This window comes from Ictidomys tridecemlineatus, chromosome 5 (assembly GCF_052094955.1).
Source record: "Ictidomys tridecemlineatus isolate mIctTri1 chromosome 5, mIctTri1.hap1, whole genome shotgun sequence".
Lineage (NCBI taxonomy): Eukaryota > Metazoa > Chordata > Mammalia > Rodentia > Sciuridae > Ictidomys > Ictidomys tridecemlineatus.
Window position 1 is genome coordinate 173,036,098 of NC_135481.1, and position 25,740 is coordinate 173,061,837.

General features: G+C 41.0%; 1 protein-coding gene across 1 annotated transcript in view; it reads right to left on the reverse strand.

Annotated features, from left to right (window-relative positions):
- Tmc2 (transmembrane channel like 2) overlaps positions 1-25,740 on the reverse strand; it is a 72,161-nt gene that overhangs the window by 16,108 nt on the left and 30,313 nt on the right. The window contains exons 8-15 of the mRNA XM_005320623.3: positions 25,553-25,695; positions 23,440-23,587; positions 21,445-21,633; positions 15,085-15,264; positions 13,186-13,335; positions 12,267-12,395; positions 9,407-9,474; positions 8,401-8,640 (exon numbers count right to left, since the gene is read on the reverse strand). Of these exons, the coding sequence (XP_005320680.2) occupies positions 8,401-8,640; positions 9,407-9,474; positions 12,267-12,395; positions 13,186-13,335; positions 15,085-15,264; positions 21,445-21,633; positions 23,440-23,587; positions 25,553-25,695 (1,247 nt within the window). The remainder of the gene's footprint in view (positions 1-8,400; positions 8,641-9,406; positions 9,475-12,266; positions 12,396-13,185; positions 13,336-15,084; positions 15,265-21,444; positions 21,634-23,439; positions 23,588-25,552; positions 25,696-25,740) is intronic.

A 25,740-nucleotide genomic window follows, 5' to 3' on the forward strand; every position in this document is an offset into this window, starting at 1 on the left:
CACTCAAGTACTGTTGATGGCTGATTTTGTGCTGTTATGGTGGACATGAGCAGCTACACCAGAGACTGACTGTGGCTATCTCATTGCTCAGCACTTTTGTGCAGTTCACTGTAAATCACAGTGATGCTATTGTATTATAATCTGACAGCATTTGAAGTGCCATGTCTGTCACCATGTCCTAATGTTTATTATTTTTATTATGTATTTTCATCATTATTATAGTTATTAACATTATTACCATGGTAATTGTTCAAATTAATGGGATTCACTGTGATTTTCCATATGTGCATACATAATGCATTGATCATAACTATCCACCCTCTATCCATGACCCTTCCTCTCTCACTCTTTCTCCCAGCACCCTTCTTAGTCCCTGAAAGTCCCTCTTAATTTCCTTTTGTGCCCACACCTCTTCCCTTTCCCCATTTCTAGTGACTACTATTCCATTCCATACTTCTCATATCATGACATTTAATTTATTTTTCACTATGAGTGCAGATCCAGCATATAAAAACAAGAAAAGTGAACTTCAGATTTTATGCTTTAAGTCAAAGTTGAGTGGATTACTTTACCATTGAAATAGATATTATTTTAGTTTCCAAGAGCTGCTCTGACAGGTTACCATAGTGGTATCTTAAAATGATAAAGCAGAAGTCTGAGATTGTTTCACAGGGTTAAAACCGGGATGTTGGCAGGTTTGCACTCCCTCCAGAGGGTGCGTATCTGTTTCCTTGCTTACCCAGCTTCTGGAGGTACATTCCATGTATTCCTTGGCTCATGCCCCCCTCTTCCATCTTCAAAATCAGTATAGAATCTTCGACTATCTCTGTGTTCCATGGTCCCATCACCTTCTACTCTTTCATAATCAAGTCTCTCTCTGCCTCCTTTTCATAAGGACACTTGAGATTTAACATTTAGCTGGATGATCCACAATAATCTCTCCATCTCAAGATCCTTAACTCAATACATTGACAAAGATTCTTTTGTTATATAAGCTAAGATTCATAGTTTCCAGGAATTAGGACCTGGATTTCTTTGGAAATCTGTATTAATCTTACCCAACTCCACTTTTTCCTCCTTACCTCCTGCTTTCCCATCCTTGCCAAATTAAATTCATCTTACTCACAAAATATATTTACTTCATCTCTCCAATTCCAAAAGAAATAGATGGAGGAAGGAAGGAATCACCATCCTGAGCTATTTTGAAATCCAATCAGCCAAATCCATTAGATTGAAAAGGCCTGAGAATAATCCTTTGAATCCTTGGCTCCACCCTCTTTGTCTCCAGGACTGCAGTCCTGCCTTTGGAAATTATCCTTTCTTTTCCTTGAAGGGTAGTTCATACTCTAGCTGAGTGGATTTTTTATTTTTTATTTTAGATATACATGACAGGGCTGGGGATGTGGCTCAGGGGTAGAGTGTTTGTCTAGCATTTACAAGATGTGGGGTTCAATCTCAGCATGACACACACAAAAGATTGCTATATAAATGATAGCAGAGTGTATTTTGAGATACATACATACATACATTGTGTATAACTTCCCATCCTTGTTGTTTTATATGATGTGGAGTTACACTGGTCATGTATTCACGTGTATTCATGTGTATGAACATAAGAAAGTTATGTCTGATTCATTCTACTGTCTTTCCTATTCCCATCCCCCAGCCCTTCCCTTCCCTTCATTCCCCTTTGTCTAATTCAAATAACTTCTATCCCTCCCACCATTGTATGTTAGCATCCACATATCAGAGAGGACATTCAGCCTTTTTTTTTTCAGGGAGGGGATTGGCTTATTTCACTTAGCATGATAGTCTCCAGTTCCATCCATTTACCAGCAAATGCTATAATTTCATTCTTTTTTATGGATGAGTAATATGCCATTGTGTACATGTACCACATTTTCTTTATCCACTCATTTATTGATGGGTACCTAGGTTGGTTTCATAGCTTAGCTATTGTGAATTGAGCTGGTATAAGCACTGATATGGCTGTGTCACTACAGTATGATGATTTTAAGTCCTTTGGGTATAAACTGAGTTGTGAGATAGCTGGGTCAAATGGTGGTTCCATCCAGAGGAATTTTCACACTGCTTTCCAGAATGATTTCACCAACTTGTAGTCTCTCAAGCAAGGTATGAGTGTACCTTTCCCCCCATATCCTGGTCATCATTTATTGTTACTTGTATTCTTGATAATTGCCACTCTGACTGGAGTGAAATGAAATCTCAGTGTAGTTTTAATTTGCATTTTTTTTAATTGCTAAAGGTGTTGAATGTTGAACACTTTTTCATATATTTGCTGACCGCTCATATTTCTATTTCTGTGAGCTGCCCATTCAGTTCCTTTGCTCATCTATTGATTGGGTAATTTGGTTTTTTTGGTGTTAAGTGTTTTGAGTTCTTTGTACATCCTGGAGATAAATGCTCTATCTCAGGTGCAGGTGGCAAAGATTTTCTCCTATTCTGTAGACTCTCTATTTACATTCTTGATTGCTTTATTTGCTGTGAAGAAGTTTTTCAGTTTTGATACCATCCCATTTATTAATTCTTGATTTTACTTCTTGAACTTTAGGAGTTTTGTTTAGGAAGTTATTTCCTAAGCCAACATGATGGAGAGTTGGGCCTACATTTTCTTCCAGTAGGTGCAGGGTCTCTGATCTAATTTCTAGGTCCTTGATCCACCTTGAGTTGAGTTTTGTGCCAGGTGAGAGATAGAGGTTCAATTTCATTTGGCTACATATAGATTTCCAGTTTTCCCAGCACCATTTTTTTGAAGAGGTTATTTTTTCTCTGGTGTATGTTTATGGTGCCTTTGTCTGTTACAAGATGACTGAATTTATGTGGGTTTGACTCTGTGTCTTCTATTCTGTTCCACTGGTGTTCATATATGTTTTTGTGCCAATACTATGCCACTTTTGTTACTAGAGCTCTGTAGTAGAGTTTAAGATCTGGTTTTGTGATGCCTCCTGCTCCACTCTTATTACTAAGGATTAGTTTGGCTATTCTGGGCCTCTTATTTTTCCAAATGAATTTCATGACTGCTTTTCTATTTCTATGAAGAACATCATTGGGATTTTAATAGAAGTTGCCTTAAATCTGCATCCAGCTTAGTAGATTTTTATCAGCCTGTTTTCTGCCTATAAATTCTGGGAGGTCAAAGCTTTCCTCTACCTTGTCTTCACTTTGGCCCTTTTAGTCCAAGCTGGCAGCATTTCTCCTGATATAACATTCTCAAAACCCTTACAGGTCTTCCATGTATGTCATGGGAATTCCCTCTATTAGACAAAAGAGTTTTATAATGTAAAATAATGTAAAATCTTTACTGGATACCCCTGCTCTATTCTTGGCTTCTGCTGGGATGATTGAGGGGGTCTATGAGTCACATGCTTATTCTTTGTGAATGAATATTCAGTTATTCAATACTACAGAAGCACTAACAGAAGGTTATCCAGCTTCACGTTTCGCTTTCTTTTTAGAGAAGTCTTCCATCACAGGGAATCTAAGCATCTTTTGCAATGTGGATAGAGTGAGAATTTCTAAAAATCATCATCAAGTCCTGGTTCTTTTTCGCCTATCAGCTCTTACCTCAATTTATCTCTTCCTTCTCATACTTTACCCTAAGCAGCATGATAGATCTTAAATATCCTCAGCTAAACATCCAAAGTCATTGCCCATAAGTTCAACTTTCCATACAACCGTAGGACACAATTCAGCTGAGTTTTCTGTTGCTGTATAACAAGGATCATCCTTCCTCCAGCTTCTAAAATCATATTCCTCATTTACCAGTTGTGTGTTTGATTGCAGGAGTTGAAGGAATATAACCAGAGAAAACAAACTTGTGTAAGACATTTATAATATACAGCAAGAGCAATGTGCTTGAAGAATGGAGATCATTGAGAACAATAGCCCTTTTAAAAATAAATAATTTCAAGTGGTTTTTTCCTTGACTTTTGATGAATTGCTGATACTGCTCAGTTGTTTGTTTGAGGATTCAATGCCAAGTTTGAAGTGACTGAGAAATGAACCTCTGAATATTCTGTGTGGAACAAATATGGACGAGAATATTTTCAAAGAAATTGCAAAGGCACCAATTCAATACAACCTGAGGGGGAATCTACTTTGATGTGCAAATACATGTGACAATGTTCAGATTATGTGCGGAGCAGAAAATAAAAATCTTAGGTGGACAAATTTGCAAAGCTTACAAAATTTTAAGTATTTACAGCCTATGTTTATTCATTGTACTGTTCATCAGCAGGAAATTTTTAGGAAACATTTTAATCTATTATCTGCAATTGAATCAGTTGTGTCAATGGTGAACTTCATTTGTTCTTGGGCTTGTTTCTAATTTGTAAATTTTTGTCAGAAATAAAAACTGAACATCTTGACTTATTCTATTACAGAGCAGTTCAACAGCTCAGCAGTAACTTTGAACCTCTATTATGTAAACATTATCACCTTCCCCCAAAGAATTACATGTTTCTCATTGGCAGATTTTATTACAAAAATGAGACATTATTATTATTATTACCAAATTTTGGATTTTGTCAATAAAAAACTTTATAGACATTTATTTCTCTCTTGTTGTATAAATAGCTATATAATATTCTTGGTTTTGCCCTTTGGCCTCAGTCTTACTCTGCTTTCTGTTGCTATAACAGAATTCCCAAGATTGGAAAATTTGTAAAGAATAGAGGTTTATTTTTGCTCACAGTTCTGGAGGCTGAGAGTTCCAGGATAGGTCATCTGCACCTGAAGAGGACCTCATGCTGCTTCAACTCTTGGTAGAAATTGGAAGAGCCAGCAGGTGCATTTGGAAGAGACAAAACAGAAGGGACAGACTTCCTTTACAGCAACCCCCTCTTGTAGTGACTGATCCAATCCTGCAAGTGTGAGAATGAACTTGCTCCCATGAAAATTAACCCAGTCTCATGAGAGAATGGCATTAATCACTTTAATGACCTAATCACCTCTTAAAGTCCCAACCTCCAACAAACAACACTTAACCTTAGCAACTTGCAAAACCTAAGATATGTACAATTGGGCCTTTACAGAAAAATTAGTTAATCCTTGGTATAGATGATGCTTCTCACCTCATGGTGTTGTTATAAGGATTAAATACATGCCTCATGCAATGCCTGTAGCAAAGTAGACATTCCAAATACCTTGGCTACCCTCTTCACTGGTAAGTGTTTTGTCACTTTGGGGATTATCAGGGTCCTTGGCACCTCACTTTGGGATTGTCAATGTCCTTGTTTCATTTCTTTGTCTTTCCCTTCTTCCTTCTGGCTAAATTAGTGAGGAGTTTTGTCAGAATTTCAACAAATCCAGAGAGAAAGAAAAGCAAATTAAAATTATACCCTATCTGTCTTAGATATTAAAAAAAAAAGATCTGGGTTACAAATAGACTGAAGTGAGTCTGGAGATACATCAGTAGCTATAATCTACAGCACCTCTCCTGTTAGATGTATTGAGGGACTAGAATCTATTGCCCTTCCTTATATTCCATGTTTCCTGGGATTGCTTCTCCTTTTCTTAAAAAAAAATGAGTTAATTAATGAGTGAGGAATTTAAAATAGACATAGTGCTTAATGCTTCCACTTGTGTGAAAGTAATCAATATGCTTGTGTGCACCAAATGTAATAGAAGACTTCTCTAAATTGGCTTCAGATGTCTACTAGTTCTTGGTTCAATGGCTACAGGAAAAGCTGAGCCCATGGTCAAGCCTCTCCCACTACCACCTTACTGTGACTTTGGCCAGACACCACAGGTCTGTATACCTAACCACATTCATGCCTGAACAGGCTCTTCTGGGAGGAAACACGGGTGAAATGCTGGCCAAGGTGGAGCCTGTGCAGATTTGTTCTGTGGGCTGGTACAGTATTTTTTTTTTAACTTGAATTAATTGCTGTAATAAAATAGAGAATTTCAAATAAGCATTCAGATTTCTGTGAAGATCTGGACGGTCTGGTAATATCAGACTCAAGTTTCTGATAGTAACTATTGACTGGAGATAAGCACCAGCTGCCCTTGACATGGTCAGGGCTCATGCTTAACAAACTCACAGATACATCTTACTGTAAAGTAAGCACTTCACAAAGAAAAGCACACTAAATATTAATAACAACCCTGAAGTAAACACTAGCAGTATTTCCATCTTACATGCAATGAACCTGCAGAGCTAAATAACTTCCTCAAGATCACCCAGCTGGTAAGTGACAGAGCTGGCTCTAGATTCTATTCTCAAAATCAGAGGGCTGGCAAATATTTTCTGAAGAGGGCAGGGTAATAAAAATGTTAGGCTTTGTGGGACAGATAGTTTTTGCAGCAATGACTCAATTCTGCTATTTTATAGAGAAAACAAACATAGGCTAAATGTAAGCAAATGAAACGTAGCTGTGTTCCAATAAAACTTTATTTACAAAAACAAGTGGTGATCTGGATTTGGTCCATAGGCTACAAATTACCAACCCCTCAGCTATGCAGTGCTGCCCACCTCATTCATTTATGTCACCTGCCTGACCCTTGTAGACATTTGATCTGGTCCAAACCCTAAGTCCCTCCCTGTATAACTGGATTTCTGTGAAGTAATGGTCTAGTTTGAGCATTGACTATAAACTACATATTCTCCTCCACACACTGGGTATAAAGCCGACAGAAAGGAAACAAAAAACATGCCTTCATGGGGCTTATGCCCTGGTAGGGAGAAGGCAATCCACAAGATAAATAAGCAAAAGGTGTGTTAGAGGGTAATAAGAGATAAAATAAGCCAAAGCTATATGTTTGTGTGTGTGTGTGTGTGTGTGTGTGTGTGTATGTGTGTGTGTGTGTGTTTATGAGACACTTTAGTTAGGAGCTCCAGGAAAGGGCTCATTGAGAACATGACCTTTGAGTCAAGACCTAAAGCAAATAAAAGATGGTTATAAAAATATCTTTGAGAAGACCATTCCAGCCATTGGTGGGTTTTGATTGGAAGAGTGAGAGGAAGAAGATGGCGGTCATGTTTCCTTCGAGTGCCATTTTCAGGTCACTGCCCCGGTGATCAGGATATAGGCTGTCAGAGATTCTCAAGGCAGCAGAGGAGGCAAAAGGGGCCCAGGTGGTGGGGGACAGGGATAGCACAGGACTACTCACTGGCACAGGGGGGCAGCCTGTGAATCCCTGGTATTCATGCCCAGGCCCAGCCCTCCTACTTTTGCTCAGGAAGAGGTCAACTGAGGTGGTGGGGAAGGTGGTTCTTCCCTTCAGCCTGGCATGACAGCCTTCTCTAGTTCAGTGTGTGCCTTCTGTTCTAGACTGATATACCTTCCTTCCTGTGAACCCCTGTTTGACCAGATCATGCTCTGCTAGAATATTCCTGCAAACACCTTTTCTGGGCTCCCCCAACCTTATAGGCCCTTATCTAAGTGAGTCCCTTATAAACAGAGAAGTCCCAGATTGGCCTTTCTCAACGTGTTTTTTTTTTTTTTTTATAAGTTAGTAGTCAGGGCTGACACCGGAGTGAGGTGTGTGAGGCCCCAGGATGCACAATTTGAGGAGATACTTTCTGTCAGGGTTGCATCAGTGTAGTGCAGGGCCCCACTCACCTGTATCACCCTGCTTTCAGCTTGGGGTGACTGTTCATTAAGTGGGAGCAATAGCTACTATGTTATCATACGGCATAATTCCTGAGGAGTGCACATTGAGCATTTCTAAGTGAGAAGGTGGCAGACAGAAGGGGCAAAGTGTTCCAAACTGCTTTAATCCCAGAGCCCCTTTTTACAGAGTAGAGAGAGCCCTTTGTTTTCAGATGGTCACACGGTTGGAAACACAGCAGTGGATGCACACTATTTCTCTATCTACCTCCTTCTACAACTATTGATCTTTTAACATAATATTCAGTCTCCTAAACTAGTTTGACTCATACCCGAACCCACAGTGCTGGCCAGTGCTCTTCAGACTGAGGGTGCCCAGCCAAGAGTCTCAATCAAGATCAATTGCCACTGCTTCACATCTGGATGGCACTTACACATTTATAGTCATTTCATCTTCTGAATATGCCCCATTACTTTTCTTATGGTAGAGTAATTCCAGGTGGTAGATTACTCAGTGTTAAAAGGTTGCCATGGTCCCATCCATATGGTAGTCATTAGCCACATGTGTTTATTTAAATTAAAATTCATTACAATGAAATAAAATTAGAAATTCGGTTTCCCAGTTCCTCATTTCAAGCACTCAACAATCATGGGTGGCTGGTGGCTACCATATTGGATAGCACAGACATAGAACATGTCTATCTTTATGGAAAACTCTAGGGAAAAGCCCTGATGATTTGCCCAAAGCTCCATGGCCTTTTGCAAATGGACCTGAAACCAGAACCTGAATGCTGAGCCAGACCCTGCCTGGGGAGGGGAGCTGCACCTGAATGGGCCGCAGTCAAAGGAGGGTGGGAGGGACATGATGGTGTAGGCCACGGGCAGGAGGCTGAGGAAGAGCACCAGCAGCAGCAGGCCCATGTAGAAGTTGTTGGATCGGGAGGCTTTGAACACACGTTCATGGGGGACATTGCTGCTCATCACTGCCCAGCACTGGAAGTACATGGAGGTCAGCAGCCGCAGGACATTAATGCCCACCAGTCCCGGTGCATAGAAGGAGCCCATCCTGGAAGGGCAAAAACCAGACACCTGGTTGGCCTGGTAGCAGGAAAGGTCTGAAAGGCTGATAGAGGTAATGGGATGGAAGGGTTAGGAGCATGAGGCCAAGCTGTTTCCCTGCAGGTTACAACTGTCCCATCCAGTATGGTGGTCCCAGTGGCAGGGGCTTCCCATTTAATGAGGGCATTTATCACCAAGCCATAGCCACCCTGTCCACAGGAAAGGGAAGACACTCTGAGCATTGCCGGCTTGGGCTCTGATCAGAACTGGACCACTGCCTCTCCACCAAGCATCCTGTCACCAAGGTCTCCATTAACGGCATTGCTGTAGGACAATGGTTTGCAGGGAGCCCTTAGCACCTCCAAAAGCCTTTGGCTGAAGTTATGTAGCCTCCTCTCACTTTCTTTCCAGAGGAAAGTTCTTATTTCATTTACCTCCTCCCTCCTATCCTTCTTCCTTCTCCCTCCCTTTTTCTCCTCCTTCCTTTCCTCTTTTCTTTCTCCTTTATCCCTTCCTTTTCTCTCTCCCTCTCTCCTCTTTCTCTCCATCTGTGCTTTCATGGTAGCACTTGGATGAGCCAGAAACCTATCCTTGTTCTCATCCCGTCCTATCCTCTATTTTGCATGTGAAAGAAGGAAGCTCAGAGAGCTAAGGTGACTTGTCCATCTTCCCCCAAGTTAGCTGTGTGACAAAGCCTGGGATTCTAGTGGTTATTTATTTATTTTTTTTGGCTTCCCAAATTAGGCGATCCTCAGATGAAATGAATAACTTACCAGATCATTCCCTGGTTGAAGATCAAACCCAGTACATTTCCACTAATATCAAACTCAGCATATGACGGCTAGAGAGAGAGAGAGAGAGAGAGAGGAGAGAGACATGTTAGATGTTAGATGGTATCAGCCAGATGCTATTATCAGCCAACTGATGAAACCAAAGTCACTCCATCCCACAGAACCAGCTTTGGTAACAGGAAGAAACTTAGGTTTAGGACTCTGTTTCATTAACATGTTTCAAACTTTTTAAAAAAAGTTTTGAAGTTTCTCTAAGCTGAAACATTTTTTCAATTAAAAATATGATAGTTTCTGCCTTTTAGGCTAACACTGTGTTTTTGGAAAGATTGTAGCCCCTGAAAGAACATTTTATCAAAGCTTTAACCAGAAATTTACCTTGATGTTGTAATCAAATGTAAATGTTACCAGTAATGAGATACAAATAATTAATTGAGAATTCAAATAAAAAGACGGCTTTAAAACAATCAAATAGGGCTAGGGATGTGGCTCAAACGGTAGCGCGCTCGCCTGGCATGCGTGCGGCCCGGGTTCGATCCTCAGCACCACATACAAACAAAGATGTTGTGTCCGCCAAAAACTAAAAAATAAATATTAAAATTCTCTCTCTCTCTCTCAAAAAAATAAAATAAAACAATCAAAAACCAAAAAAAAAAAAAAAAGAAAGAAAGAAAGAAAAAATGTTCTTCTAACTCTCCTTTCTCCTCATTTTCTTCCAGGCTGAAAGAAGTTTGTAGGAACAAAAAGCTTGGACTAATGAGGTTTTCAGGTTGACTGATTTCCAGAATTTTGGTGATTTTTCTAGTGTTTGGAAGACCCAGAAGTTAATGAGCACTTAGGAGCCAGGAAGCATACTTTTACTCATGTCCCAATTTGTCTTCCAGAAACGAAAATTAAAAGGACAAGAATGAGAAAAGAAAGAATGAGAAGTTAGAAAAGAGATAAGAAAGTTCAGGAAAACATGGATCAGAAGAGGAAAGATTCATAACCCAAATACCTGAGGGTTAAATCTTCAGAATTTAAATTTCAATATTTTAAAATATTTTAAAACTTAACTACTGGGCTTTGTGCCCTGCTTCGGAAAATCTTCTGTACCCCCAAGATTATAGGTGAATATATGCTTTCTTTTAGAAATCTACAACTTCATTTTTTTGATGTTTAAAACTTTTATTCACTTCAATTATTTTATCTAGGTAAAATGAGTAAGAGATGTAGTCCTCTGCCCACCCCTAGTTCAATTTTATATAATCCTTCTTTATCCCACTGATTTGAAAGACTCTCTTAACCTCAACAAAAGCCCCACAGAGAGTATATTTTTCTGGACTTTCTATTCTGTTTCATCAATAAGTAAGTCTGTCTCAAAATAAAAAAATATTTAAAAGGACTAGGGATGTGGCTCAGTGGTTCAATTCCTGGTACCAAAAACAATGATAAATAAATTAAACCAGCAGTGGACTAAAATAAAAAAAAATATGATAGATGGACTGGGATTATGGCTCAGCGGTAGAGCGCTCACCTAACACCAGAGGGACCCAGGTTCGGTCCTCAGCACCACATAAAAATAAAGGCATTGGGTTGTGTTCATCTACACCTAAAACGTAAATATTTTAAAAAATATGATAGAAATCTGCACCCTTACCCCTACTAGGCACCCTGCTGCAAACCAGGATGAAGGTTACATAGGTAATCAGGATATGGAGACTCTCACAGAGCTCAATTAAGGGAGAGTCCCGCTCCCAACATCAGTGAGTAATGGGTGGGCTAATGAGGTGTGGAAGAGACATGCACAGGAAAAGTGAGCAGGCCAGAGGTTCTGCCAGACCAGGGAAGGTCACTGTGGAGAGGAGACGGCACATGTTTAGAATGAGCAGTTTGCCAGGTAAGTGGGGAAGAGGAGAATCCTAGGTGGAAGGAATGAGTCACAAGAGGTTTCTCAAAGCATAATCCAGATGGTTATTGAGTTTTTGGTGTGTTCTAGGATTTTGTAAAACATTCATATCCATCCTAGGATTTCAGTCTCCCTAAGAGTTGACGCTCTGTGGGCATTTCTTTCCTCCCTCCCTCCCTCCCTTCCTTCCTTCCTTCTTCCTTCCTTCCTCCCCACCCCCCATTTGTTTTTATAATGAAGCTGAAAATTTATTGCCTAGTGGTGTCATAACCATCCTCACATGCTGGGATGAAAAACTCACGGTGCAGGTATTTCTTAACCAATCATCTGCTCAGCACTGAAGTGTAAGGCCCACCTTTTCCCAAGGCAGAATGCCTCCCTTTCCTGGATAAGATCACGTTGGGAAAGAGCAGAGTTGCTTCTATGAAGGCAAAAAGGACCCTTAAAAGAGACACAGATCGTGGGGCTGGGGTTGTGGCTCATAGAATGCTTGTGTAGCATGTGCGAGGCGCTGGGTTTGATCCTCAGCACCAGAAAAATAAATACATAAAATAAAGGTATTGTATCCAACTACAACTAAAAAGAAATTACGAGAGAGAGAGAGAGAGAGAGAGAGAGAGAGAGAGAGAGAGAGAGAGAGAGATACAGGGGCTGGGGCTGTAGCTCAGCGGCAGGGCACTTGCCTAGCTTGCGTGAAGTGCTGGGTTCGATCCTCAGCATTTTTGTCTATAAAAATAGACAAAATAAAGGGGTTCTATCTATCCACAACTACAAAAAAATAATTTTTAAAAAAGATCAAATACTACACCACTTCACAGAGCAGAGACTCCACAGAGAAGACACTTAGATTAAGCAAAGAAAGAAATGAAATGCACAAGAATGTATCTGGCTGTAAGTGCCAAAGAGGACAATGCTTGAAGCACCTTTATATGGAGTGTCTATAAAATAGTAACCTACAAATCCAGCCTCCAGATCCCAGCACCAGCAGTAGTTCATAAACCGGACAAAACAAGCCCGTAGGAAGTCCCCCAGCAGGATGGTGATGTATGTTACCAGCATGTCAGACACTGTCAGCCTCATGAATTCCTGCAAGAAGGAACACAGAAAAAGGGAGTGGTCAGGGTTTGACCTTGCCCTCCCCTCCCAATCAACTGTAGCCATACAAACTCACCCCTACCCATCAGAATCCACCTCTGTGGTCTTCTGATTCTTCATGGTAGAGAGGTGGTGCAGAGAAAGGACCTCATGCTCTGGAGATTGCTTAATTTTGGTCCCAGCTCTATAAATGACCAGTTGTATGACTTTGGAATAATCTTGAAACCCCTTGAACTTGATCATGGTAACACTCTTGCAGGGAGGTTTGCTGACTGTGTGCATATTGCCTGGTACATGGATAATACCTCGTGCGCCATAATTATCATCAGTAAAACCTGAAGGCTCCTGACTTGTTTCCCCCATCTGCTCTGAGATGCCAGCTGTCCCCACTAGGACTAAACATGCCCATCAATCACCAGGAAAAGGAGCTGATTTTTTTTTTCCATTTCCTACTATTTTTTTTTTGTTGGTTTTTGGAGAAAATAAAATGAAGAGGAACCAAAAGCAAAAGAACTAAGCTTTCTCTACTTTTGTTGGGTATACTTCATTTACTTTTTATTTTTTGCTGAAAAATTGAAAGGATCCACCCCAACACAATGTTTAAGATAGCAAGTAGATTTGGAGTTCTTGGGGTGCAGAGGTCTACCCTCCAAATGATTAAGGAACTCCTGCTGGATGGACAGTGGATGTGTTTTCAGGGTTTTTCCTCAAATGGAAACATCAAGGAAGAAACAACAAAGAATTGAGAATAGTTGCCTTTTCAGAGAGCATAACTACTCACAATGCCCACAGCTGTCTCCCAGCAAGAACCCCGGGGCACATCTGCAGGGTGCAGGGGTGGCCGGGGGACACTGTCATTCCAACCCGAGGAGTTGTAGTAGTTAAACAGAGTCCAGTGAGTGATGTTCTTTATTATCTCTTCATTAGAAAGCTAGAACAGAAGATGGAGATGTGGGACTGGAAGGAGCCAAGGATGGTCCAACTGTTTCTGCAGGAATCACACATAAAGCCAGCAGATGCCACAACCCTTGCCAACTAATCCCCGAGGGCCTTTGCAGAAATTCTCTCCCCAGCCCTTCAATCTACCCAGGAAAGGGAGCAATTGGCTGAAGTCCTCAGGTCTTCTCCTCTAAGTTTGCATCCATCTATCCATTCATCTATTCATGAATCCATTCATTCTTTTTTGAGAATAATTTATTCAGGGTCTATTCTTGGCATACAAGATAGTGATGACAGGAATGACCAAGACAGACAGGTCTTCCCTCTGAAAGTTTACAGTCTAGTAAATGACAGAGGACAATGATGAGACACAGAAGACTTCCCGGAGACAGTGTCATCAGGGACTAACTAATTCAGAGAGAGGCAAGAGAGCATTGTGCCCGTGGAGATAAGGCGAGGTTCAGGAGGGAGGGGCAGTCTTCTGGGTCGGGAAGGAACCCAGAGATGAGGATAGAGGGACAGATAAGGGCCAGAGCCGGTCATTACCATGCTTAGAACCTTTCAGCAGTTTACCATTAGCCTCAGGTGGAAGAAGGGTAAAAGGGGTATCATTTACCACATGGCCCTCTCTCGGCTCCTACTCTAATTTTTTTTTACTTCTTTCTCTCTACTCATTGTTTAGCCGTCCTGCAGTTCCCTGTTGGCACTGGCTCCTCCTCTGTTTTACCCAGTGTTTGCTACGATTTGACTGATGGAGATGCTCCTTGGGACCCAGAGAAAGTTTTCCACAGCTTATATCACTCTGTTCTGTAATTGTCCCTTCATCTGTTATTATTACAAGACTGTACTTTCTGAGGGGAGCCCTGTTTTTATTGTCCATTTCTCTGTCGCTATACCTCATATGCCCAGAATAAACCGTGAGTAAATTATTCTCCAAAATAAATAAATTAAATAAATGGGAGCTGGGGTTGTAGCTCAGTGGTAGAGTGCTTGCTTCACATGTGTGAGGCCTGGGTTGGATCCTCAGCACCACATAAAAATAAATAAGTAAAAATAAAGGTATTGTGTCCATCTACAACTAAAAAATAATAATAATAAAAGAATGAATGTGGGCTGGGGTTGTAGCTCAGTGGTAGAGTACTTGCCTTGCATGCATGAGACCCTGGGTTCAATCCCCATCACCATACAAAACTAATTAAACAAAATAAAGGTATTGTATCCATCCTCAACTAAAAATATTTTTTAAAAAAGAATGAATGTACAGATGGCTGGATGGAGCCCTCCTCTGTGTGCACTGTCATGCTTCTCTGGCTTTGAAGTACATCCCCTAGCATGCTGTAATGGATGAGCTGTCTCCTGGCCCAGAACATGAATGCACTTAGAACAGGACTGCTTCTTGCTCTCTGCCGTGCCCCAGGGCCTCACACACTGGTAAGCATGGATGAGCGGTTCAGTTAACCATGCCATATCATTGCAACGGACAGTGACTTGGCTATGGATCACTGTGGAAGCTCTAAAGCAACATGGGAAGGGATACAGATAAAACACTAAAGGTATTATGAAAATGACAGTAGTAAAATGTTAATAATCACAGTCCTTGAGTCATAGCCTGGGTAGACATTTTTCTTCATTTTCTGTTTTTAAACTTCCAACATTTAACCAATATAAATTATGCATCATGAAATTACTGTATTAAAAAAGGAAATGTGGTGGATTCCTGATATTGGGGGAGTTCGTTTACCTTGAGGTGGACGTCATCCATCAGGGCCAAGAGAAATGTGTAGAGGTTCCCCAGGAAGAGGGCAAAGATGCGTCCCAGCTGCCACTTCAGTCCAATGCGTGGGTGGTAATTCTCCAGGGCAGCGATGGTTTCAAACAGAGGGGGACAAAACATCCCAAGCAAGGACATCACAATCTCTACCTGAGAAATCGGGGGAGTGAGTCTGGGTTACAGTGTCATCAACATGACTTTCTTGGCCACCATACTTGCCCCTCCATGGCCTTCCCATCTCCCTGCTGTACCCCCTCTGCACCTGGGGATTTCCTGGTGTATCTGTGAATTTCTGTATGACCCTGAGCCGTCAGCATATGCCTGAACGTCATAACTGACCCTTAGTTGGTTGCTGTAATGATTGTCACTGTTTATCAATAAAAAAACAAGATTTCTTGAAGGAGAAAATATCCCACTGAACCCCACTAATAGGTACAATTAATACAAGTTAATCAAAACCAAACCAATATTATTAGCCATCAGACAAATTCAAGCCAAAACTGCAATGAGATATCCTCTCACCCCGTTTAGAATGGCTGTTATTAAAAAAAAAAAATGCTGGTGAGAATGTGGAAAGAAAGACACTCATAAATTGTTGGTGAGAATGTAAAGGAATACAGTCATTATGGAAACAATATGTAAGTTTCCTCCCAAACTAAAAGAAGATCTACCATATGATCCAGTAATCCCACTTTTGGGTATATATCCAAACAAATGAAGTCAGCACACCCAAGAGATGCTTGCATACCCAGCATTTACTGTTACACTTCATAATAGCTAAAACATGGAATCACCCTAGATGCCCATCAGTGAATGAATGGATAAAGAAAATCACACACACACACACACACACACACACACACACACACACACCCTCTCAGCTTGAAGAAGAATGAAATTCTGTTATTTCCAGGAAAATGAATGGAACTGAAAAACATTAAGTGAAATAAACCGGACCCAGAAAGATAAGTACCCATGTTTTCTGTCATATGTGGAGACTGAAAAACACCAACCTAAATGTCGACTAGTGATTACTAGCATTTGGGAAGGGGAGGGGTTGGGAGGACTGATAAAGGTGGGCTGGGTTGGACCAGTGCATGCCGTACGCATGTGTTGAAATACTCCCATGAACCCCACTAGTGTGTGCCATTGTTATGGTTTGGATGTGAAGTGTCCCCAAAAGCTTGTGTGTGAGACAGTGCAAGAAGGTTTAGAAGACAAATGATTGGGTTATGATAGCCTTAACTCAATCAGTGAATTAATTCCCTGATGGGATTAACTGAGTGACGACTGGAGGCAGGAAGGATGTGGCTGGAGGAGGTGGGCATTAGGGGGTCGTGCCTTTGGGGTATACATTTTGTATCTGGCAAGTGGAGTCTCTCTCTGCTTCCTGATCATCGTGTGAGCCACTTCCCTCCGCCACACCCTTCTGCCATGATGTTCTGCCTCACCTTGAGCCCCGAGGAATGGAGCTGGCCTTCTATGGACTGAGACCTGTGAAACCGTGAGCCTCTAAATAAACTTTTCCTCCCCTAAAATTGTTCTTGTCAGGTCTTTTAGTCAAAGCAGAAAAAAAAAACTGACTAAAACAACAATTAAGGGTATTTCTCCCCCTCCCTTTCTTTTCATTGTCTCTCTCTGTGTCTCTCTTTCTCTCTCTCCCCCTCTCTCCCTCTCTCTCTGCTTCCTGGCTGTCATGAGTCAAGCATCTCACTTTTGGGTGTCTATACAAAGGAACTGAGATCATCACACCAAAGGATACTTGCTTCATGAAGGAGCAAATGAGTTCTGCTGGGTGGTGCCTGATGTTCTGCACAGGTTGGGGGTTGGGCAGGCGTCACCATGGGGCCCTCATCTCAAGAGCATCAAAGACAGGAAACTCAGATCACATAAGAGAACTGACGGTGGAGGCCAAGAGTACGGTTAATGTGGCATTTGGAGTTAGCCTTCTGGTTTCCAGCCCCAGTTGTTTATTGTTTGCTGGCTTCATAACTTAGCAAAAGTTTCAAAACTTACCTTGTTTCTTCAAGCATAAAATGATGATGGCAGTTCTTGTGAGAATCATGAGATGGTGTATGTAAATCTGCCACCCCAGAGGCTGGTATAAATACTCAATTTTGGCTCTAATTTAGGGAGGATCCTGACAAACATAACTAGATCTGAGCACAGGGGACATTCTTTTTGAAACTAAAACTCTTTACACAGTGGGAACAGTTCATCCAAGAACGGTTGACAAAATGCAGGTTGGTCAACTCTTCTGGGATGTTCCTCGCTCTTCCCCTCCGTGTTCGCGCTGATCCGTGGCTTGGCTTCTCATCCCCTCCACACCTCATACCTGGAGAGCCCTCACTGCACCACTGCCCTCTGTACATGTTCCCCTAATGCCCAGCCAAATTCCTGCCTTTGCACAAGATTCACCCCACCTCTTCTGTTCTCCTGGATATTTCCACTTAGGACACAAGTGTCACACAAGCTATCTCATTGGATCACATCAATCCTGCCCGCTGTTCTTTGTGCTTTGGTTTATTCTTGTCAGGCCTAAGGAAACTGCAATTTCCTTCAAGGCAGACTTTGTCATGGCTAAGTGATCCAGTGACAGCTTCATAGAAGGGATATTACCCCCCTCTGATTCTAATCCTTAGCTCTCTCTCTCTTCCTACAGAGGGGCCTCCAGAGTTCTTGCCTTTCCCATCTCCTAAATCCTTTCTGGTCAGACATAGCTTGCAACCCCCAATCCACTTTCAGGAATGCTCAGATGGATATCTGGTTACATGATTCATGGTGGATTTGAAGTAAGTTTATACACTCAGGAATGAGCTATCATAGAAAGGCTTGGGGTCCAACAGACTCTAGGTCCAAATCCTGATTCCTTTATTAAGAGGCTGTGTGTCTTAACCTTTCTGAACCTCAGATATTTCATGCAAAAACCAGGAATAATAATAGCTATCCTGCCAGTATGCCATTAGGCAAAAATAAAATGATACACGTATAGTGTCAGGCCCATTGTGAGTATTCTATCAAAAGTTTTCTCCTTTGTCCTTCTTCCGTCTCTCGTTTACTGAGCATGTACTATGCCGGAATCACATTGCTTAACCTGAATATACAACAAAGGATAAAAAAGTCACACTATCCCAAAAGGGCTTGAGGCAGATGTAAATAATTATGTGATTAGTTAATTATTACAAAAATAAAAAATGTTCCAAAGGGCATGTACATAAAGTATACAATGCATAACATAAGCTGGAACCTGAAATTATTCAAGTGAAATGAGAGTGTGAGGAAGAGGTGTTTGGGTAGAACAAAAGGAACACCAGTGCAGTTGCTGCTTAGTGAAGGGGGGTGATCAGGGGTGGCTGGGGAAGTAAGTCAGAGAAAACCATTTAGGACATTTTTCCTGATAATCAATGACAGTTTTAATAGAAATATATATATTTTCATATTAAAAATGATAACTTGGAGTTATGGGAAAATAATGATAGCCACAACATGACCTTTTAATCTCCCTGAATTCCTATATGAAAGAGGACAAAGCAGCAAATAACAATCAAAAACCCAGAAGCAACAAGAGTAGGTGACAGAATGTTGCCATGAATCCTGAGGCACAAGTAGGTGTGAATGAACAGCTAATAGCCACAGAATCTGACGGGCAATAGGCACTCCTTGAAACCAGGGTGGAAAAATCTGAGAACAGAAATTGAAGCCATGAAGAACCAACCCAGCTCGATCCAATGAGGAATGAGGGTAAGGTCAACTTTGGTTAATTTGGAAAAAGGCCACTCGAATTCTTGCAATTGACCAAACTCCCCTATAGGACAGAGCCCAACATTAAGGAGAGCCTTCTGGGTATGGAACTGAAATACAACTGGGCAGGGGAAAATAGGGAGAAAGAAAAGGGAGGGCAGAGACAAAAAAAAAAAATGGGGTTAGAATCTGGAATTCAATCCACACAAACAATGGGAGGGGAAATTCTGTTAAGCTAGAAAAGTTATCGTGAACCATGTCTCACTAATAGCTCAGGGAAACTAATTTTATATAAAAACAAACAGTAGAAAAATATTTTCAGGTCAAAGGCCATGCAAAGTGGTAAGAAAAAAAGAGAAGTTAACACACCATTAGGCATGAAAGCGCACCAAAAAGTTATTTGTTCAAAACAGTTTAAATATACTCTAGCATTTAAAAACAAGCTGAAAGATGTTAAGAAGAGATACAGGTCATGAAATAATAACATAAATAAAAATCAGAAAAAAACAAGAATTAACAAAGAATTAGAAATGAAGGGAAAGGTCATGTTAAAAGTGAAGAATATAACTAAAAATCACAATAAATACATATAATAATAATGACATGGAATCAAAATATGAAAATAAGAAGAATTTTAAAAATTAAAAAAACCAATAAATAATTTAAAAGAACTTGAGAGAAAATGATATATATTGGAGATAGACAAAGAAAATCCCAAATAAACACAAAAGGAGTTCTTGAAGAAAATCCAAACAAGAGGACAGAACAAATTTTTAAAACCATGGTTCAATTACTTGTTCCTTAAACTGAAAACAAGATATAATCACTCAAGAATTTTTATGGTTTTTACTGGTGCATTATTATTATATATAATAGTGGGGTTTATTGTGACATATTCATACATGCTCATAATTTGATCAATAACATTCATCAACAGCATACCTCCCTCCCTCTTGATTCCCTCCCTGTATTCTATTGGTCTTTCTTCTATTTTCATGATATTCTCTGTTTATTCCTGTTTTTCTCTCTAGCTTCTGCATATGAGAGAAAACATTTGACCCTTGTCTTTCTTATTTCACTTAGTATGATTCTCTTCCATCCATTTACCAGCAAATGGCAAAATTTCATCCTCATTTATGGCTGAGTACAATTTCATTGTGTATATATACATATTGCCTTTATCCATTCGTCTGTTGATGGACACCTAGGTTGGTTTCATAACTTGGCTATGCAATTGTGCTGCTATAGACATACTATATTGATAAGTATCAATATAGTATGGTGATTTTAGTTCTACCAAAGAGTGGGATAGCTGGGTCAAACAGTGATCTCACCTATTTTTTAATTTGAAAAGAAAACACTATCAATTCAGAATAAATAACACAAAGATATAATCTAGTAAAATTAATGGACTTTAAAGAATAAAAATAAAATCCTCTGGGTGTATAGATAAGGGGAGGAAGTAATATAAAGGAAAGAAAATTAGAATATTATCAGAATTCTTTTTTACAGAAGTGCTTTTTGCCATAATAATATGGAATTACACATTTAAGGCATTCAAGAAAATGTGATCCATGAATTTCATATCCAACAAAATTGGCTTTTAAGTATAAAGAGCTCAGACAATTATGAATGTGCAGAACTCAGGAAATGCTGTCTGCATGAATATTTCCTGAGGATCTATTTAAGAACAACCATTGTAATAATAAAGGGTTACCAGGGAGATGCAGATCAGTTTGGTGAGGGTAGCCTACAAGGTTCTCCCTTCCCCCCTAGCTCTTGATAAATCCCAATGCAGAAACCTTGTCTCTTCAGCCTCTCTGGCCTGAACTGTCTCCACTCCCCCAGTTCATATGTTGAAGCTCTAACTCCCAGTGTGATAATGTTTGGAGACAGGTCTTTTAAGGAGGTAATTAAGGTTTAACATTGTGAAGGACTATGGGTACAGGGGTAGGAAGACACTGTAACTTTTTCAAACTACCACAAATGTCAAATTCTCAAAAGAGATTTATGAATTCCATATAAACCCAATAAAACCTTAATGTCTTTTATTGTGACTCTCCATGAGAGAACTCACTCTACTTCCTCCCTTTGTCTATACACCCAGAGGATTTTATTTTTATTCTTTAAAGTCCATTAATTTACTATAGAACTCACTCTACTCATTTGCCTTAGATATCAAGGCAAACTATAAACTCAGTATAGTATGTCAGTATGTTCTCAGTATAGAAAAGAGCCCAGAATCACATTCATATGTTAATACACACTTGATTTATGAAGTGTAGCACTGTATAGCTGTGAGCAAAGGATCACCTTTTTCATAATTGGTGTTAGTGCAACTGGTTATCCAGTTGATTGACATGATAATTAGAATCCACCTTTATCTAGTTACAGAAGTAAGTCCCTAAAGCCTAAAAGCAGGTGATTCTTTGCTTAAGATGTCTGTGCTACTTCTGGAAAGTGATCTAATTCCACTTCTTAAAACAAGTTCTATAATCCAGACTTCTAGTAATTCTGCTGAAGAATGCAGGAACCAGTGATTCAAGTATTTGCCTTCAATATTCACTTCATTAGTAATGTCCTTCTTACCTCATTCCTTTCATACCAGCTGACATTTTGCATTTTGGAGAATTCCTGGGATCGTTTCACCACAAAGTAAATGAGGTACCCACTTCCACACAAACAGCAGATGATGAGGAAGTTGGCCAGGACACGAAGAAATCTTGTCAAATGGATATTTTCTTCTTTGTTACTCTCTTGTTCATCCACTATAGATTCCTTAGTTGTATGAAAATGAGATATGAATAAGGTCAGGCCAGGAACCATGGTTGTTGAGTCCCCGAGAAAACCAATTTTTGTATTTCCATAAATAAATATAAATAATACAGGGGGAATGATGTAATCCCCTGTGTCCTAAGTAGAATGTTATTTTCTTTATGAAAACATATTTTAGCCAGGTGTGGTGGCATATGCCTGTAATCCTAGTAGCTGGGGAGCCTGAGGCAGCTACTAGGCTACTGGGCAGCTTCTCATTTATGCCATTATAGCATGGAAGCAACCACAGACAATGTGCAAATAAATAGGCATGGATATGTCTCAACAAAAGAAAAAAATTTTTCAAAAATATACAGTAGATTGGATATGGCTCCCAGGTCATAGTTTTCCACATCAGTTTTTATCCATGAATATGGTATATTTCTCCTTTTTTTTTTAAGGGTTTCTTAATTTCTTCAATAGTTTTTTACCTTTTTGGTCTATTGGTCTTGTATATTGTGTGTTGGGGTAAATTTATTCCTAGATATTTTAAGTTTTGGATACTATTGCAAATAGAATTTTAAAAATATTTTCTAGTGGGGCATGATGGTGCATGCCTGTACTCTCAGTGACTCGGGAGGCTGGAGGCAGGAGGATTGCAAGTCCAAGTCAGCCTCAGCAATTCAGTGAGGCCCTAAGCAACTTAGCATGACCCTGTCTCTAAATAAATAAATAAATAAATAAATAAATAAATAAATAAATAAAAAGGGCTGGGGATGTGTCTCATTGGTTAAGTGCCCTTGAGTTCAGTCCCTGGTAACCTCCACACCAAATATCTTCTAATTGTCCTCTGTTAGTATTTAAAAATACAATTGATATTTGTTTACTAACCTTGTGTAACAGTAACTCTCTATGAAGACACAACTAGTAAGTGGTAAACCTAGAAGGAAAAATGAGTTTCTCCCAGACACCAAAGCCTCCTTTGTAGGAGACTTCCTACCAATTATCAGTGTCTGGTTTGTCACTTTATATGAACCATCATTCTGTAGCCCACCCCAAATCTGTTCTGTGAACAAACAGTGAGGTCATTTTGTGTGGACTGTAAGAAACATAGGGTTGATTCCTTGATTCCCACATCCTTATACCAGAGTTCTCAACTCCTCCTAGGTGTTCTAGTCACTTGCAGAGATTTTTTTTTTTTCAAAAAAAATGAATGCCAGGCCCACGCACAGTGGTGCATGACTGTAATCCCAGTGGCTTGGGAGGTTGAGGCAGGAGGATCACGCGTTCAAAGCCAGTCTCAGCAACTTGGCAAGGCCCTGTGCAACTTAGTGAGAATCGGTTTTAAAGTAAAACATGAACTCGGGGGTGGGTGGATTGTGGGGAGGGCTAGGATGTGGCTCAGTGGCTAAGTACTCCTGGGTTCAACCCTTGGTAGCAACAAAACAAAACAAAATGAATGCCAGGACCTGCTCCCAGGCCAACTGCATCAGAATCTTGGAGTTAGGAGGTAGTCCTTAGGTGACTTTAGCAAGCAGAAAATGTTGACAAGTGTTGCCCCAAAGAGTACTTCCATTTTCTCCAGCAGAAAGCAGTTTCCCATGGAAATAGGCAGGACCAGATTCCAGCATCCAGGATTTTCTACCATGTGAGAAATGGGTGGTGGGTACCTGCCCCAGCCATCCTACAAGCTGGGCTTATGCTACAGGTACAGCTCTTGCCATGGATTATTTTTGGGATCTTATTTCCAATGTCCTAGATGGGACAAGTCTTTTAAGACTGAAGGACCCGGCGGTATCTGGGAAGTAGTAACTGCCCTGGGGTAATTACCTTGAAGCTGGTGGTGATGGAGGCATATTTGTTATCAGCTGTTTCTGAATTCCCAATCAGGTAGTCCCAGCTGGTGAACATCTTGAAGCTGAATGTGAAATTGTCACTCTCCCCGTCGATTGTGCTCCCCTGGGTATTGGTGGCCATCCTGTGGGGTGCACATCACTCTTCTTATGCCTGCCCTGTTTCTGCTCTGTTACCCCAAGGGGACCTTGGCCTGAGTCAATCTTGGCACATGTAGCAAACAAACAGGTAACAGACACCCAAAGAGGGAACAAGCTAGGCAGGGACTTGAACCCAGGCAGCTTTAATGACAGCCAGGGCGCCTTCTCCTCCTCAAATTCAGAGTCCCCTGTAAGCACATATGGAGTCAATTGGGTAACAGGCAGCCTGCAGGATGCAGGACATCTGACTATGTATTCTACCCTTGTGCTTGATTTCCTCTGGCTTGACTTGCCTGCAAATGCAATCTAAGAAAAAAAAATTCCCCTTTATGGGGACTTTATCCTCAAAGAGAAAGACACTCTGTAAATCATCTATTTTCTCTGATAGAGCATATACCTTTTTGTCTGATATGAAACCCAGTGACCCCTGAGGAAGTTGGTATGGCTATCAGGTAATACATTTTTTCCTTAAGCAAGCTTGGCTGAAAGTAGCTTAGACCTTCCTTGTGGCCCACATGGTTCAGCCCTTTTTTAGCCTCTCTGTGCTCCCTGGAGTTCAGCCCTGTGGGAATCACAGAATTCCAAGCAGGGGCTCCAGTGGATAGTAGGGGGGCTTTGTGCTTCTTCCTAATTCTATCTCACGTGTTGGCTTTGGGGATTTGACCTGCCACGGGAGTTAACTTTTGGGTTCATCACAGAGACATTCCATATCTCTATACTTTTCTGGGATAGAAATAGTCAAAAAGTTATAGCATGAAAGCTAAGAATAAAACTGAGTTGGTCTCCTTGTTTTGTCCCTTTTGTTTGATAGAGGCAGGTGGCCGCAGGTCACCCAGTGGTCACTGTCAAGTGCTGGGCAGGGCCTGTGAGCAGCAGCACTTTCCCCTGAGATGATGCAATAGGAAGCCAAGCCAGGCTCCCCCGTGACCCTCAGGAGTTCTCACCAGGCTCTGCAGTACTCTACAACTGTCTTTCAGACACAGCTCCCCATTTTCCTGGGAGAAACCACCCCTTGTGGCTCTGCTGAGGGGGATGTGGGCCCTGGTGGCCGGGTCTGTGTAGGAGACTGTGCCTCCCACCCCACACCCCCAGCATGGCTAATGGGTTCCCCAACTACTAAGAAAGCAATTCACAGGACGGGGCAAATGTTTTCCTCAGAGAACATGAATTAAAAGGCACAGACATATTAAAAAGCCATCTCTTGCCAGGCATGGTGGCACACACCCATAATCCTAGCGGCTGGGGAGGCTGAGGCAGGAGGATGGCAAGTTTAGAGCCAGCCTTAGAAAAAGTGAGGTGCTAAGCAACTCAGCGAGACCCTGTCTCTAAATAAAATACAAAATAGGGCTGGGGATGTGACTCCGTGGTCCAGTGCTCCTGAGTTTAATCTCCTGTACCAAAGGGAAAAAAAAAAAGCCATTTCTGACTACAGAGAGGTAGAGCCGGGGCCAGACAGGTTGCCATGGTGAATCACAACTGCATTTGTTTATTGGTTTATTGGTTATATCTTTACATATTCAGCTTTTCTGAAGAAGCTGAGTTCTGGAGGACAGCAGAAACAAGCCTTGCAAACCTCAGGCATCACCTTACCAGATGACGCGCTTCCTCTCGAGCCCTACTGATCTTTTGGCAATCTCGGAACATGCTAGATTATTTGCTGCCTCTGGGCATTTTCAAGGGCCATTTCCTTTGTCTAAAATTTTGCACCTCAGACTCTCAGCATGGCTGGCAGTTCCATGCCTTATCTCAAGGAGTTTCTATCCCATATCCCACAACTCCCCATATTACCTGGTTTATGTCTTTTATACCACACGTTATAATTTGCCTATGTTTTGTGCATGTGTTTCCTTGTTTTCTCCGTAAGAAAGTGAGTAGGCGTAAAGAGACTCAGGGAGTGAGTTTTTGTGTGAAGAGATGTAAAAATCTGTCAGTGAGACGATCATACTTACGATCTAATGACGATCATCAGGCTGTAGCCAAACACGCTGATCCCCACCATAAAGTAAGCCATGGGCAGCCTGTACCTCAGCCACCCAATGGTCCTCTGGTTGTTGTAGTAGCCATAGAAGAGAGCAGAATACTTGATGTAACCCTGCGGGACAGCAAGGCCGATGCTGTAGGGTTTGCAAGCTCAGAG